The 17,769-nt window shown below is 36.8% G+C and overlaps 1 protein-coding gene across 2 annotated transcripts in view; it reads right to left on the minus strand.

Moving 5' to 3' along the window:
- COL9A1 (collagen type IX alpha 1 chain) overlaps positions 1 to 17,769 on the minus strand; it is a 62,578-nt gene that overhangs the window by 26,242 nt on the left and 18,567 nt on the right. For both annotated transcript variants that reach the window (XM_056487449.1, XM_056487450.1), the window contains 15 exons: positions 17,435 to 17,470; positions 12,339 to 12,362; positions 11,958 to 12,011; positions 10,350 to 10,403; positions 8,700 to 8,732; positions 8,549 to 8,605; positions 7,796 to 7,849; positions 6,517 to 6,570; positions 4,153 to 4,206; positions 2,769 to 2,822; positions 2,023 to 2,076; positions 1,797 to 1,850; positions 1,637 to 1,690; positions 1,370 to 1,423; positions 173 to 217 (listed from right to left, as the gene is read on the minus strand). In XM_056487449.1, the coding sequence (XP_056343424.1) occupies positions 173 to 217; positions 1,370 to 1,423; positions 1,637 to 1,690; positions 1,797 to 1,850; positions 2,023 to 2,076; positions 2,769 to 2,822; positions 4,153 to 4,206; positions 6,517 to 6,570; positions 7,796 to 7,849; positions 8,549 to 8,605; positions 8,700 to 8,732; positions 10,350 to 10,403; positions 11,958 to 12,011; positions 12,339 to 12,362; positions 17,435 to 17,470 (735 nt within the window). The remainder of the gene's footprint in view (positions 1 to 172; positions 218 to 1,369; positions 1,424 to 1,636; positions 1,691 to 1,796; positions 1,851 to 2,022; positions 2,077 to 2,768; positions 2,823 to 4,152; positions 4,207 to 6,516; positions 6,571 to 7,795; positions 7,850 to 8,548; positions 8,606 to 8,699; positions 8,733 to 10,349; positions 10,404 to 11,957; positions 12,012 to 12,338; positions 12,363 to 17,434; positions 17,471 to 17,769) is intronic.

Consider the following 17,769-nt stretch of genomic DNA (forward strand, 5'->3'; position numbering starts at 1 on the left):
CAAGAATCATGAAAATGCACAGGCCAAAGTTGATTAAAAATTGTATTTAATTCCTTCAGCCTAAGGCTTGTCGCTTAACACAAAAGGTTAGTACAATTTCACTGCTTCCTTTAGAAACTTAAGCACTTTATTTGTGCTTTAGATGGGAAAGAAAAAACTCAAGATGCTTTACCTTTGGGCCAGGAATACCTTTCATACCTGGAGAGCCTGGGAAACCCTGGATGAAAAAAAAGATTGGCATTTATTTGTTGTTAAGGGGATTTGAAATGGTGTTTTAAAAAAAAGTCTTTCTCATTGAGTATTTCAAATCCTTTTACTTGATATTGAAGCACTTCTATTCAATAAGAGACCAAGCTTGAATTTTTTCTGTTTACAAAGTAACAGATAAGGAGAATTATTCTTACTTTATAAATAGCAAAAGGAGCACATATAAGTGAGGACTTGTCACTTTTTCTGTCTTAGACTAGAAATACATGCCTAGTATGCCTAGTCCCAGTATGCTGAGACTGTAGGTGCAGAGTTTAACAGATACCTTTGGATATATTTCATTCCCTCCTCACCTCTCTGCAACAGCTCACAGCAAGTACACTTTTACCAAATTGTCTTCCAAGCTTAAGACTTCACTTAGTATTACAAATGTATGTCCAGTTCTGTTTTAAAACATCTCCTTCACTGTTCCTCACAGCAATTACTCAGATAGCAAAGTGTTTTATTACTCCTATAGTGAAGTGTTTTATTACTTCTATAGCCAATGTTTTAAAGAGGTTTCTATTTAGCTTTTGACAACTGGTACAGTTTTCAAACATAGTTAATGTACAAGGATTACCTTCTGAAAGAGCCCATAAAGCACTAGTGATTCCCTGTGAGCTCCCCACAGAGGATACACTGGAGGCCTCCAACCCACCCACAGAAAGAAGCAGGAGCGTGATGCATTCCAGATGTTGTGAACCAGCAGAATATCAAAGGATGATTGTTCATGGAACGTATGTCAGACTGGCAGCTCAGCCTTTCCAGCTCAGCTTGGGAATAGTTTGCCCCAGTCAATACAATGAGACCAGCCCAAGCTATAGGGTCACACCATAGCACCCACAGGGTCTCAGGTGGGAGGAGCACAAGAAGAGTCATTTGCTGGCCACAAATGTTTTGTGAGGCCAAGCTCCTCACAATGGCATTATAAGGAGATCTAGACTTTTGTGCAAGGGTTTGCATACACATAGCAGAATTTCCCCTTATAACACACATATACTTCCCTGAGCCTTTTGCTCAGGAACTAGAGCTCCTCCAATATCAGAGGCAAATCAACCTATACACATCTTTTCTATGACTTGAACTGTGCCTACCTTTCAAAGGTAAAATACTTGATACTTACTGGCAATCCCTGGAGCCCTGCATCACCTGGAGCTCCAGGTTTTCCTGGTTCACCCTGTAAAACATTTTAAGTTGTAATTTATGCAAATCAAACATGAGGGAAAATTTGATTTCTGGAAAACTGAGTTGACATATTTTTGGACCTGTAGTACAGAAATGTTAATTCAATTACGCTAATAATGTGCATAAAGCCATGAGCAGCAGCCACAAACTAATGAACAAATCTAGGGCACTTCCAAAGCTCAGAAATATGCCAATTGTGCCTTACTTTAGCTCCAGGCATTCCAGGGATCCCTTCACGGCCATCAACTCCTGGTAAGCCCTTGAAAAAAGAAAAAAAATTATTGTGACATTGAAAAGATTTTGCCCAAGCACTAATCTAAAAAGTAACATTGAATGAAGCAAATAAAGAAATTAAATATACATACAGGCTCTCCTTTAGGCCCAGGGAGGCCATTTATTCCTCTCGTACCTTGAGGACCCTGAGAATAATAACAATATTTAAAAATAAGGCTAAAGACAATGATATTACATTAAAAGAATGTCAAGGCATACTCATTCAGATACACTTTCTTTTGAAAGTACCAGTTATGCACTGTTAATATGCCATTTATGTTTGCAAGTCAACAACAATCAAAATTTGTTTGTGCTCACCCTTTCTCCCTTTGGACCTGTCTCTCCTAGTGGACCTCTCTGTCCTTGATCCCCCTACAGAAAAAAAATATTTTAGAAATAAAACCAGAATAAACTTCCTTGTGCTTTTTAGCTACAACTTTCAGAAAATCAACAAGTACAATTCACATTTGGTGAAAGCATACATCTCAAAATCACACTATATTTAGAAATGAAGTTTCTTAAAACTGCAGCTGACAGATACATTTTAAAAAACACAGCTCAAGCCATCACCTGAGATTTCAGGAGTGTCTAAGCAAAGGATGGTATACTTGTTTGTTTAACACAGAGTTACTGGCTATTCCAGGCACAAATTCCAGCTATTGAAGCAGAGAGCTAGGAAGAAGTTTAGGAAAAAAAAAAACAACCAATCAATCAAATACCCCAAACAAATAAAACACACACACACAAAATAAAAAATTCCAACAAAAACTGTACAAATCGCCCTGTACGGGTTTTGTTCCATTTTGACACCTGAAAAATTCGAAGCCACCCTAATGCACAGTGGGACTCAGAAGGAAGAAGAAACCATAACATACTGAGAAGTTAAAATGGGTTTATCTACCTCAAATTCTTTGGGAACATTAAGACATTACTGACTTGATATCACTGTAATATCATTTATTCACCTGTAGGGAATCAATAAAATTGGATTAGAGGTTTTTTTGATTCACAGCCACAAAGTTTCACTAACTGGGAAGTGTTTGGATCACCCACACTCTACTTACAGGCGCACCAGGAAGACCTTGGGGACCAGGATCACCATCAAGACCACGAGCTCCCTACAAAACAAGTAACACAAGATACTAAAGTGAGCTGCTGGAGTAGTACGTGTCCTCCTGCTTTGCCTGGAGCTACAAAGTCTCCACAGACGCTCTAATTTTTTTAAAAGGCAATCAATTTTATTTATCTTGGTTTTTTTTAATGCAGATATGAAAGCAAATATATATAAATATGAAAAAATATCAGTCAAAAAGAAACATTCAGATCATTCTCTGGAAACTCTAGGAAGGAGGTAGAAACATGCTGTTTCAAAAAAGTCTCTGTGTCTTCTTTAAATATACTATATCCTTCACCACATAATAGAATAACATCAAAATATGCAGAAAAATCAAGCACAGTGCTGCTATTTTTATCACATATATTTCAAGGAAACAATGCAATCATTACCTGCAAAAAATTCAAATTGAGAGAATAAACATTGTTTTAAAAAAGATTTAGGGAGAACATGGAACTACTTTGTCAAACAGATGTAGTAAATATTTTGAGTAGACTATATGTTATAGAAAATGTAGGCAAAAATAACTACAAAGAATTAGATCACACAAAGGCCAGAAAAGCAAAGTAAGATAGCAATAGCTCAGCAAACATGTCCAAGAGGTTAGGAAGAATCATTCATGAGAAGATTCATAATCAGGAGAAATTTGATGCTGTCCCTGAAGACAGATGATCACAAGAGTTACATGATTTGACTTCTGGAGAAGGAGATAATGGCAGGGTTGCTACATTCTACTCCTTTCAGAAATTTTTACTGTATGGATTTAACAAGATCATGAGACTAGAAATGTAGCACCCAGGTTTGAAATAACAGATAGAAACTTAGAGAAACAGAAGGAAAATGTCCAGCAAAGTAAGAGCCCACACAAATATTAATCTCACTGGCAGCAACTTAAGACACAGAGATATCAAAGAAAGAATGGGAAAAAGAACAAACTCTCAATAAAAACTCCTGACAAAAACTGGGATGATGATGGAAGTAAACGGCTTTAGGAAGATACAAGTCACAGGAGAGACTGCTTAATAAATTTTAGCTTTGATTAAATCATGTTATAGTTTAAAATTGTTATAACTTGCTATCTTGCTAACTACAGACTTGCATACATGCCAAACTACCATAAATGCAAGGACTGGAGAAAGGAGTGAAGAGTACATGTCCTTCATCAATTAGAAGGACTGAGCTATCTTTCTTTCTACCAAGAAATGGAAATATAGCTGGCAAGAGAGAGAAAACACAGAGGAAATAAAGAAGAAGCTTAAATAAGCTTTTAAAATATTCAGAAATGTTTCTTTTTTAATATAGGCTATTTTATAGAAAGAAATGTTAATACTCACTTTGGTACCTTTAGGTCCCACTATACCAGTTATACCTCTGATACCTAGAATGCCCTGAAATAGAAAAGTATATTCAAGTTATGCTTAATGCTTTTCATCAGAACTGTCCTAATTTTCAGACAGAAGATTCAAGAGTTCTACACCTTTCCCTTATGATCATTTTAGTATTTTCTTAGTATTAAAGGACAAGTCTAACTACTGCTGTATTAAAATTCTTAATTTATATGGTAATTTTATATTTTACTAATTTTAGAATTTTAAAAATAATAAAAAAACTATCAGGCTGTATTATAAAACCACAAATACAGCATAAGAATCAAAAAAACTCTGATTTTACTTTTCAGCTACCTCAGAGTTGAAGCATTCTCACCCACAGCTTGTGTGAAAGGAATATGTGATGGCCAAGTGTTAAGTTGTCTTAAGTGGGGGATTGGACTGATGAAGGAGATTCTATAGAGCTCCAGAGGCAGATAAAACAGAGCAAAGTTTCTGAGAGTACAAGTGCTAAGTTTATATGTCCACTAAGAGGCTAAACTGAGCAGACACTCTAATGCAGCAAGATGTATCATAATTATCATCACAGCTATCATCACTTTCCTTCTAAATAGTCTTGTGGGAAATTTGACTTCACTGTCTCCCTCTTCCCAAGACACTGACACTACCTGAGATGTCTCCTCCCTGCAGAGACCAAACTCTCAGCCAGAATATGCTTGTCCTGAAACTGAATTATTGAAACAGCTACAGGCACCTCCCCACAGCTTAGCAAACCCACTCTTTGAGCACATTGACACTGGCAGCCTCTACTTGCTCCTCACAAAGATAGATGGAATCTTGCACAGAACACTTGAAGCCTTGTCAGCCTAAAAGGTGGGGAAAATAGTGATAATGCAACAATCACTACAGCAGCCCCACAAGGGACATGAACAAAATTTAATCCTGCTTCTAAGATCAAATTTGGAAGCAGGCATACTGTAGCATCCAACACTTTCTGTCAAAAGCAGCACCTCTCCCAGGGGTGGCTGCCTTATGCAAATCTTATCAGTGGAATACACTGGTTGGATTGCAGGTGCTGTGGTGAAGGCTGGATACTTAAGCCCTTTCATTCACTGATGTAAGGAGCATATAAGAAGATTCAGCAGAGTCCACAGGCTCTCCATCTGTGCCTCTAAAGCACTGTCTGTCCTTTTTCACATGGATTATCTGACATCACTTTCTGCATATTATGAATCCTAAATTTTAATAAAAACCAATTACTTTAGAGTTTGTTTATATGGTGACCAATTGGTAATTGAGTGAAATGTTATAAGTAACACATTAAAAAAAAAGGAAAGTCAATCTTTAACTGCTTTTTAATCCCACTGTGTTATTTCACAGTGATTGAAGAACTTTACCAAACTAAGCAAAATGAATTGGTCCCCACAGGCCTTTCAGACAGCAGAAGCTGCCTCTTACACAAGTACTTTGTCTGCACCAGGCCTTCAGGGATACTTTTTCAGGATCAAGCATCAGAAGGAATGCACCTTTTCCTTTACTTAGTCTGTTCTTTATCTTTTTCTAGTCACGATCCAGAGGTTTATGTTGTCACAAGTCTATGTTCATAGAGAATTTTATAATTTAGCATTTAGATGTCATGTGAACTAAGGTAAGCCCCTGTGTAGTATCAAATCTACACCAATGGCATTAAATAAATACTTTTACACTTAAGAAAAAAGCATGAGACCCCATCAGAAAATAAACCATAGAAATTAAAGGTGTTGTGCTTGTTTCTCCTCCTTAGAATGACCCCTTTATTCTGTTCCCTAGTCTTTTTCAGCCACTGTAACCATAAGAGCTCCTCACAGGGAACAAGCTGAGGCGATGTGTCAGAACAAAGCACAGTGAATCAGAACAAGAAAATAACTAGGTATAACTGAAGGATACTTCTTCTGCAAGCCAAAAGGCAAAAAAACTTCAGGGAAAAAAAACCCTTGTTCTTCAGTGGTTGTGACTTCATACTATAATCTTAGCAAAATCTGAATTTCATAGCTGATTGTGTTTTAAACATAACAAAATTAGAGTCATCAAAATTATGGAAAGGAAAGTAAAGTGAAAAAAAATCCAACTATTTTCACAATCTAAGCACAACACAAAATTTAGGACATTAAATAGTTTTTAAAGTTAGCTTTTCCACAGAACTATATGCAGCTTTGTGCCAAGCAATAATGTAGGCTTTGGAAGGACTTCTACTTAGATTCATAGACAAGACTGCAGAATAAAGAGAAAGGTGCACGGAGGTTTTATAATATCTGTTTGCTTACAATAATAAGAAAAAAAGATACACCATTATGAAGAAAACTAGTAACACTTTAAAAGGAAATACTTTACTGGAGGGCCTTGAGCTCCCACTTCACCACTGGGTCCTTGGTCCCCTTCTTCACCCTAGGAAAGCAGAAGGAATAAATCTGTAGCCAATGCACACCATGCATATTGCTCTGTCATTGTATGAGGTGCATTCCCAACTTAATGTTATCTGTCACCATGTCCTGTTTGAAAGAAATCCAAATGAAGTCACACCACTTTCTCAAACAGAAACTCATTCAGGTTCACATTCCATTCAATTATTAGTCAAGAGGGTAATTTTAAAGAAACCTCAGTATAAAGAATAATGATATTTTACCCTTAATCTGTCATTACATTTTGTCCTGACATTAATGTCTTTAGGATTTCATCAGGTACTGTAGTGATAGGACAAGGAATAAAGGGTACAGAGTGCAAGAAAGGAAATTTAGGTTATATAGTAGGAAGCAATTCTCTAGTGTGAGGGTAGTGAGACACTGGAACAGGTTACCAGGGGGGTTGTGGATGCCCCAGCCCTGGCAGGGCTCAAAGCCAGGCTGGGTAAGGCTTGAGCAACCTGGTCTATAGAGAGGTGTCCCTTCACATGGTAGAATAGTTGAGACTACATGATCTGTAAGGTCCATTCCAACCTCTTAATATTCTATGATTTTATGATTTCTTGTTCTTCGAGACTAAAAGTGCAAAAAGTTTTCTGTAATGTTTTTTTTTCCTGCAACATTGAAGAATGGACCAAGGCAGTGCAAATCTGAAAATTTCTAGCAAATATTTCAAAATTAAAGAAATTTTATAACAAGGTTAATTCAAATGAAACATCTTGAAAGAGTAAAAATTTCAGTTTTCAAGATGAATCAGACTTGGCCTCTGCTTATTAACTTATATTGTGTCCTTTCCATCTAAAATATATTTTTCCCTCTCATTCTTCATGAAATTACTCATCTGTGCTGCAGAACAGCTAACTTGGTAAATTCAAGGAATTATCTTGCATTTAAATGTTTGAAAATTTTTCAATTCATAAACTTAGCTTCAATTTTCCCCATAAGTTCTATAATAACTAAATTGAACAATCAAAATAAATGCAAAATAAAAAGCAAGAGGAGTATGACTTGTCCATCATAACAAATACATAGCGCAGGTGACTAAAGAGTAGAGATGTGCCTTTGGTTACTCTGGAACACTATGATATGTAGTATCACTTCACACATCCTGTTAACTTATAACAACATATAATACTGATTTTGAAGGCAAGACCAATCTACTGTAAGTTTGCTAAAAACATCTGCAGTTTTTTCCTCTTTTTTTATTTTACCTTATAACCTTGTTTTCCTGGCTCACCAGACTCTCCTTTTGCACCTTTTTGCCCCTAAAATAAACAAAAAAACCAAACTAAATAAATAAATAGAGACTAATCAAAATTAAAATACCGTTTTCCAAAAAAGACACCCTTCTAAGAGCTGTCTTGCTGCTCCCTCTCAAACCCCATTCACTAATCTTTCCTTTTCCTGTTTTAGGACACACTACATACTACATACCATACTCAAAATATCTGCTTCTGGATCTAACAAGGCTGCATTCCTAGGCAGGTTAGTATTTCTTCTTATGTTATCCCACAAAAATTACCTGAGGCCAACAGTATTTCTAGAAACCAGCAAAGAATATATTTTTTAAAAAATCTTAGGTAAATGAGACTCAATATAGTATGTTACAGGCCTCCCAGGAAGAGAACAAGAAGTCAAAAAGATGAAGAATCTAGGGGAATATTTAGAGTTTCTGGAGTCAGACTACAAATAATCCAGGAAGTAAATGAAGCAATCCTTCACATACTCTAATCCTCTCAGGATCACACATAAATTTTACAGTGAAGGTTAGAGGAGTAGCAAGAGATTTCAACAACAAGATGTTATTTTGGCAGTCAAGAGTTGAATAACCATAAGCAACCACACTGATGCAATGTTTTTTGAAATTAGCAATGAAATGCCCTTTTTCAAATCAGCAATTACCCTCCCTAGTGCCTTGAGACAGCATCTCTGGGAGGAATGCTGGAACAAACAAGTTCTCTTACCTTCATTCCCATTAAGCCAGCATGTCCTGGACGGCCAGGTGGACAAGCACTGGGACACTGGAAAAGCATTCACATAGTTATTACCACACAGGCTGAATAAGAGAGTCTGAGGTTACTCACAAAGAAATAAAAACATGGACAATAATCTTACCAACAGGTCGCCATCTTGCAGGCCAATCGTTCCCTAAATTAAATTAAATTAATAAAAGTCAGCAAAATAGAAATAACCAGACGTGACTCATTAGGCAACAGAGTGATTAGAAAAAACTATCTAAACCTGGAATCAGAAATACAATCAACCAAAGGATCTCTCACATGAAAAGCACCTTAACTGTAGGAATTTATAATAGGACTGCAGCTCCTTTCCTCCAATTTAGACCAACTGTTTAAAAAAAACCCGAAATATTTCTCTTGCTTTTTAACCTGCTTCAAATATAAATGCTATTATAAATAGAATTAATATGTCCAAATTCCATTATATTCCTACAGAATACCAAGACAATTTCTGTAATAAGAATAACTTAGTACCTTTCACCAAAAGATTCAGGTCTTTACAGAGAAAATTATTTTTACAGGGAAAGCAATCTTTGCAAAAGTACTGGTAGATGACAGTTGCAATAAACTAGACATCAGTGTACAATGAGATGGACTCAGTGGGGAGGGAAGGCCTTTTCTCATATTAAATCAAATACTTGACAGAACCTAACAGGAGGTTTATGAGGCACAACAGGGAGAAAGATTATTTCACAGCAGCAGCTGGATTCTCTGAAGCCCTGTGGGAGGGAGCAGACATTTTTCAGAGAATAGCACAGGAGAGTCTAAGGAATGATCTCCTTAAAGAATGGTCTTCTTATATGCAGAAGAATTTTTTAAAAGCCTAGAGCATTTGGGTCCATAATGTCATCAACTGGAGTGGGACTGTGGCATTTCAGAAACCTAAAACAGACAAAACTTTAAGGAATTGAAGCACTATACAACACTATTGAGAACTAATTTCCACTTGTTTCCAAACTACTCCAATTTACCATTCATGGCTTTTTAAATGCCTCCACCAATTATCTGACAACTTTCAAGAAACATAGCATAAATGAAAGATATGCATTTAGGATCTGTCCCTAAAGAGTGAGGGGAAGAGTTTCCCAGCAGAGGAACAGTACAGTTTTAAAAAGGCATGAGCACAACACCTTTCCCAGCAGTTTGCATTTCCCAGCACCCAGACTGAGATGTGTCTGCCAAATCTCCATTTTATTTCTCTCAGCAGGTAAAGTGCCACAAGACAAAGGCATAACACACATCCCTCCTCCCAGGAGTTAAAAAAAGGTTTGCCTCTTCCCCTGGAGAGGCAAAGCACTGCTGTAAAGCTTTCTTCTATTCCTTACAAGTAGCAGATCTGATTACAAGAAAGACATTAGAACTCAACCCACCTGGAAGTGTGTATTTCTGTCTCATGAGCCAAATACTTTTTTTTCCCTCCTAACAGAGAAAAGCCTGCCTTTACTGAAGTAACACCAGTGAGGCCCAACAGAGACTACATTTACAGTATTATGATTCACAGGGGAATTTAAAACCTGTGTATTTGCAATTTACAGAAATGGGAAGGCATCATGACAGAAGTTACACAATTTGCATTGCAAACTACCTTATTACAACCATAAAGAGTGGAAACCTGCTTTCTAAATGGAAGATCAAAATCTTTCTGATATCCTAAAGTCAGTATTCAGCTGTAGCACTTCAGGAGAAGTTTTGTTCGAGCAGCAACACAAAATTCAGATGTAAGAAAATATTAAACATAATCACTTACTGGTGGACCTGGAGGTCCTGGCAGCCCTGGTGGCCCTCTTTTTCCTGGATCTCCCTTAAAAAGGGTAAAATAATATAGTTGACTGATAATAACAACCAGTAGTTACATATTCAGTCCGCACAACAATAGTGAGAAAATAAGTGGCTACAGGACAGACTAGGTAGGCAGTTAAAACATCAAGCCACAACATGGCTCCCAGAACAGAATGGGAAAACCATTTTCTTTTAGTAGAATGGCAGCCATGTCGTGAAATAGGAGTCACAAGAAGACCAAAACATTTTCACTTGCTTTAGAAATCTGAAACATCTGACCCAGGATCATTGAGGCACCCCTCCTCTATAACTGCTAGTAAGTTATAAACTAAAAGAATTCTAATAACTGGCAAAAGTAGAGAGAGGAGAAAATCCACTTTTTCGAAGCACAAGATGAATTTACCAAGTTAAAATTTTTTCCTGTTTGTGAAATTTTGATGCTGAGTGCTCTCACAACTAAAGACAATGTGGAACCTCTGCAAATTACTTTTTCTGAAGGTTTGTAATTAAAATAGATTTAATAATTGGGCAGAGACCACCTTTTAACTTAATATTGTCATTTTAATATTACTTTTCACATTTCATTAAGTCATAAATGCAATAAACAAGATGAATATAGAAAAAATTATTAATTAATTCTCAAAACATGAGAGCTTTAGAGCCATTATTTTCCATGCAAAGCATAATTACATTGTGGGACTCATTATTACAATGTGTTATGGAGGCTTGGGATATAAATGGATTCAGAGACTGACTGCATTAATGGAGGACAGGCCCACATGCAGGTTTTGAAAAGGCATCACAGATACGATTTCTGATTCAGGCAGTCTCTGAACTACCAACTAACTGCCAGAATGTGTGACAGTATGACAGAGAAATGCCATTTATAAATAGCCACTCTTCTCTTGGTATCCATTCTTGCCCCTCCTACAGACAAGACAGTGAGCAAGATGGATCATATTCTGAAACAAGTTGGCAGTTTTTAGTATTCTTATTTAATTAATTTATATAATTGCATAAAAAGCAGGTTTTATTAAACAAATTTTAATGCTATTTCAGATTTCAAGTAGAAAAGTACCAATTGGTTTCAGCTTCCACTTCAGTAAAGTGTGGTGTCAAAATATGACAGTGTGGTGAAACTGAGTGCACAGTTCAGCAGTAAGGTCAATAGATAGAGCCACACTTAAAGTGAGACCAAAAACAAATACTGAATTGCCATGTTGGCTGGTAAGCAAATGAAAATCAATAGTTTAAGTAGTTAAGATTTACATTTCCTGTATTTCTGTCAGGTCTGCTTTTTGATTTCAGCTTCCCTTGAATAAGAGAAGTAGAGTATGAGGATACTCAAACATTTAATTCTGATCTGACAGGTGGCCCTACTTTGTGCTACTCATTGTTCTTATTTCTGATGAGCTTCAAACATAATCCTTCTTCTACCAGTGATCACTGAAGAGGAAAAAAAAATGTTTGAAAATGCTGTGATAGTCCAAATAGTATTTATATGGCCCATTTTTTCTTTAAGTACCTTCTAGCAATTGAATAAACCTGCATTTTCAGCAAACACAGTAGTACTTACAGGTGGACCAGCACGACCTACTTCCCCTGGAAGTCCTGCTACACCAGCTGGACCCTACAACAACCAAGTAAAATAGCATTTTTATAACATGTAATACCTATGTAACAAACACCCAAGGACTGAGAACATGTAATTCTCACAAAAAACAAACTATGCATTCAGACACCAATATTCTTGCCCCATACACCACAGACCTACACAACCTCAGGGGTAGCTGAAGAAAACTTACACAATAGACACTGAACATCTATGTTTGGATTAAAACCATCTGTTTTTTCATGGAATTACTTTAAAATTTTTAATTACAGTATAACAGTTTTATTAAATATTCAAACAGATTCATTGAGCAGTATATTTATAAATTGTAAAATTGATACTTACAGGTGGTCCAAGAATCCCCTTGCCCTATGAAACATTAAAAAAATATCAGAAATATGGGGAGGGCTCCAAACCTAGTAAAGCTGTCTTCCAATAATAGACTATTTCAGATAAAAAAGGTGCAAAAACCCCCTCATTTGATTCTGTAAAATCATTTTGAAAACTTGTTTAACTACTGTTAAAAATCTATTTTATTATTAAGTAATTGGTATAAATAGAGAAAATTAAATTACTGATTAACCTGCCTTGTGGTATCATTACACATTTATATATTTAAAAAAACATATACTTCCACAAAGGAATGAAGAGATTAAAGGCTTTCTGTTTAGCTAATTATCAACTACCATGATAAATATATCTATGCTATAATAACTTCCTTCTAAAGGTGTATTTGAATTTATAATAAAAGTGAACTCTTTTCCCCACAGTGCTTCCCTGAGCCCTAAATCCATTAAACTGACGGTTTTTGGTAAACAGAAAGAACACCAAACTTCTCCTGTTTATATTTTCCATCAGGACTGTTCTGAATCATTTTAATGAGAAGTGTCCAAGATACAAATGTGTTCCTGCCTATTTGGATGATATACATCCTCTAAGAAAACAGATCCCTTAGTCTTGCATCGTTAAAGCAAATGGAAAATATTATGGAGAACAGTGCCAGTGATATGTATGAAACACTAAAACACAAAATCCCAAATATACTTAAGTATTCAGAAGATTTGACGTAATAAGGCACTTGGGATGAATGTGAGTAAAAAAGTCACAGAATATCAATCCAGAGTTGTATTTGTACGGCTGTTTAGAATAGTCAGTAACACAGGGAAAATTTCAAGCATTCATCAGAATCATTGCATTTTAACCATTTAATACACAGCAGAAAGTAAGCTTGCATAACCTACATAATCCCTTTGCTATTGCTTCACACTTCCTTGCTACAATCCATCATATTATACGTATCTATATTTGACTACACAAATCAAACTTTCACTGCATCACATATTCAATATTATAATATCCCCTGCCTCTGAAAGAAGCAAACCACCTGCTTGCAGGTCTCATTGGAGTACCCCTTCCCAACACACCCCCTAACAGTGTCAATGGTCAATGATACCAAAAGAAGCAGTTACAGCTACTATGTCCAGCCCACACAGCAGCCCAGGAGAAGGCTGTCCACTCCTCTGACCACCCCACTGCATCTCCTCACCTTCCTAATTAAGACTACAAAAAGCAGGGACTCTCCCCTAGCAATCAATGCCTCCTCCAGCTACTCCACCCCTGTAGCCACAAACTCCCTTCAAGCAGACCAAACTGCAAAGCTGAGAGCAGCTCCAGGGCAATCATCCATAAGGACAGTTCCTGCCCCAACCAGGTGCCCATGTTCCTCCCTCTGCCTGTGTCCTGAAGGGAAAGCCTCTCCTCACAGCCTGGGACTGCAGCCTTACGTGCCCAGGTGCTTGCTGCCTGCTGTGGAGGTGCTCATCTGACCCACAGAGCACACAGAGCACGTGGGCCTGGGCAGCAATCCAGAGTCTGTCATCCCCTGCCTCAGAGGCACCTGCCCTGTAATCTGGTAAGCACCACTGCCATCCACACAAAGAGTCCAGTGTCTGTAAGTGTACCCTGTGCTGGACACTGTCACTAAATACACAGGCCTCCCCATACACCACATGTGTAAACCACTAGCAAAGTATCAGCTCACAGGAAAGTTAGAGGGAACTAAAAGAGAAAATGGACTAAAGAGTGCAATACATGCATTTAATATAGCAGCCCTGGGTCCATCTACAAGGACAGGTCAGAGATATCTGCATATTTAAATTACTTGAATAAAAAAATTACTTGATTTAATCATAAGAATTCTATGAACTTTGCAAGCCTGTCATTTAAACTATTATCCGCCAAAGAGACAAGACAAAGAGAATGAATTAAAACAAAATGATGAAGCAGGAAGAAATGTACAAAAAAGGGGATAATAACTGAAGATTATCATTCTGGGTACATTCTGGGGAAGAAAAGGTGACAGAAGCAGAGAAGCAAATGCTGTACATAAAACTTTATGTCCTTAACACTCATTCTTGAAGATACCCAGAAGTCCTAACTTGGCTGATAAATATCACTAGAGAAGCATGAAAACCAGTGATAATAATTTAAAACTAATTAGTGTTGTACCCAAGGCTTCTGATTTTCTGTTTGCACTGAGCATTTTAATAACTTAAGCAAGAGGTTTTGTGAAAAATGAAGTCTTTGGATAACTATCCAGGGACTACTCCACTTGCAAAAAGCCACTGACAATGATCAAAGCAGTGCATAACTACACCTAAGCACTCAATTAATCATATAGGCAGTATGCAGATTCATAATTGTGCTCATTATGTTTCTTGTAAATGAGAATTCACGGATCAAACCAAAGATGTGCAAAGGTTAAACAATCCATTACTTCACATTTGTAGTAAGAGCTTCTCCAAAAGTCTCCCAATCTGAAAATTAGAACCATTGCACCCGGGCACTACCATTTCTACTTGGTTTTTTATTTGTTTAGTTTTTACAGCATTTGGGTTCTGTTGGGATTCTACAGGGGGTCTTTTGTTTGTTTTGATAGCAGGGTTGTGGGTTTTGTTGTTGGTCTGGTTTTTCGTTTTGGTGGATTTAGTTAATAGGTATAATCTCACTAAAGGTCAGAAGATGAGTTCTGGCCATTTTGAGAATCTTCCAGTAGCTGCACAACTTCATTAGAGGGAAAATTACCTTTATATGGGTTTTCCTATGAGATTTAGTTTGAGCATTAATCTTTTTATATGGACTCAGCATGTATGGGTTAACAACCACAGAGCTACAAAATCAATCAGCAGGCTTCTTCCTAACATGTGAGGTCTAAGGATAAATCTTAATAAGTACAAGGGTAATGAAATGAGTTGACTAATTATATCCATCTTTTCTTTTAAATAAATTGGAATTCTCCTTTCCTCATTATAAATATTCCTGTGGATTCATCTGAAAACACAAGCTTCAGTTACTTATTAAGAAGAGGCAGAACAACTCCAAAGGAAATCCCTACTGAGGTTCACTGAAGCATTATCACCTTAAGACTGAAAGTCTCAGGGCAAACAAAATCACTCAGCTTTGAACAATGGTCCAAAATCTTATCAGATTTATTGCTTTTACAGTCTCAAAATACAGTGACAAAAGTCCTGCTGCTCTGAAAAGAATCAGCTTTCTACCTTGACAAGCTGGTCCAATTTCCTGCTTTCCCAAATAACATCTCTATCTCCAAGTTGCAATTAACCTCTTTATACGTGTTTTATGTACCCACTTATTCTGGAGGGTCTTAAATTAATCATTCTTTCATTATTCTGTAAACGGTTAGCTAAAATCATATATGTTTCCATCAACTCAGGGTTGTTTTTTTTTTTTTCAGTTGACAGGCTAAAATGCCACAGAACTTTAACCAAGTATTTCAGTAATTCAGTTTTACTTCCCCATTTTTTTTCTATCATAGAATCACAGAATGGTTTGGAAGGGAGATTAAAGATCACCCAGTTCAAACTGCCATGAGTAGAGACATCTTCCATTAGACCAGGGTGCTTAGAGCCCCATCCAATTTGGCCTTAAGCACTTCCAAGGATGGAGCGTCCAAATCTTCTTCAGGAAAGTTCCAGTGCCTCATCACCCTCACACTAATGAATTTCTTCCTAATATCTAATCTAAACCTACTCTCTTTCAGTTTAAAGCCATTTCCCCTTGTCCTGCCACCACATGCCCTTGTAAAAAGTCCCTCTCCAGCTCTCTTGTAGGGTCCCTTCAGGTACTGGAAGGCTGCAATTAGGTCATCCCCATTTCTAGACTGAACAATCATAATTTTCTCAGCCTTTCCTCATAGGATAGGTGGTCCATACCTCTAGTAATTTTTCCCATATCATCTGAGTAAACATATCTGACAGAGTTTAAACTACCTCTTCGTTGCAGCTAAAAGATGCACTGCATGCAACCCAGAAATTATTTCCCCTTCTAGTTGACATCAAAAACAAAACAAAACAAGAAAAAAAAAAAACAAGGCTCTAACAGGAAAATGTAGGGATTTCAGTCTACCAAGAACCTACTTCAGTTCTGCCATTTTCTGTGACTAAATTTAACTCATATATTGAGCCTACAGACCAGCCAGCCATCATATTACTATTTTCCAAATTTTCAGGTAAGAATGAGTGTCCACAAAGTGATTCATCTTGAGTTTGAACATGTCTATAATGTCACACCTTCAAGAATAAATTTATCATTTTCTCTCTGGCCATCTATCAAAATAAACATTAAATACATATTTAATGAGAGTTAATAGGAAAAGGTCAAAAATACCAATAGACAAGGAGTGTTATACCATACCTCTTCTATTTAATTTAAGTAATTTCTCCAAACTGAATCTAATTTTTAATTAAATTTTAATTGGATGCAGTCTTATTATAATTTATTCTATTCATCTTTTTCCATTACTCATCTTCCTTGAGGTTTTTTCCTAAGCTAAATTCCCACATGCCAACCATCATTCACTTCTACCAGCAAAACTCCTAAAATTCACAATTATTTTCAGCGCCTAAAAATGGATGTTAGATCCATCTGCATGCCAACTGGAACAGTACTCTTTGCATGTCCTTTCTCATATTTTGGCCTGTTTTCATACAAAACTGCAAAACAGCACAAGGAGTCTTCCAGAATTTACACTTTAGTGATGCCATTTAAGCACACGGCAAGAAGTTGAAAACAGGAATAACAGTAGGCTCCTGTATGGAAATGAAACATGGGCTCTCTCATCTCCATAGCATTTTCACAAAGAGATGGAAAAGAATGGTATAAATCCAAAACCTGGGACTACATCAAACATGCTCCTTTATTTTCTTCAGCATACAAACCAAACATAACATTTCAGAAATATTTACACATTTAGATATAAAGACAAAATGTTTCCTTAAAGTACTACTTTTTGTATCTTATAAGTTCTTTGAAACCTCAGAAACAGTTTTGGGCTTTTCTTCACTACATTTAGTGGTAAGAAGCCTTCATAATAATACTTAAGGGTATAAAAATCCTCTTTGTATACTAAATGCATTACTTACTGGAAGTCCACGAGCACCTGGCAGTCCTGGCTCCCCCTTTAAAAAGATAAAAAATGAGTTTTTAAGAGGCATTAGCATCAAGTTTTGTAAACAATAGACAGGGAGATGTTCTCTCACCTTTTGGAGGGCATCATTTAGTGGACATAGCCTGCAAGTATTACTCACTTCATTAATACTATGCTGGTTTCAGTAAGACTTGATAGAGGGGAAAGACTTTCTCAGTATCAAAAAGATACAGCCTCTGGCCTTTTAGTCCCACACCCCTCAAAAACTCAAGAAAGCTTGTTACTTTGACTTCTAGTTACATTTCATCTGTTTGATTGATGAAGTCAGGT

Source organism: Oenanthe melanoleuca, chromosome 3 (assembly GCF_029582105.1).
Source record: "Oenanthe melanoleuca isolate GR-GAL-2019-014 chromosome 3, OMel1.0, whole genome shotgun sequence".
NCBI classification, from domain to species: Eukaryota; Metazoa; Chordata; class Aves; order Passeriformes; family Muscicapidae; genus Oenanthe; species Oenanthe melanoleuca.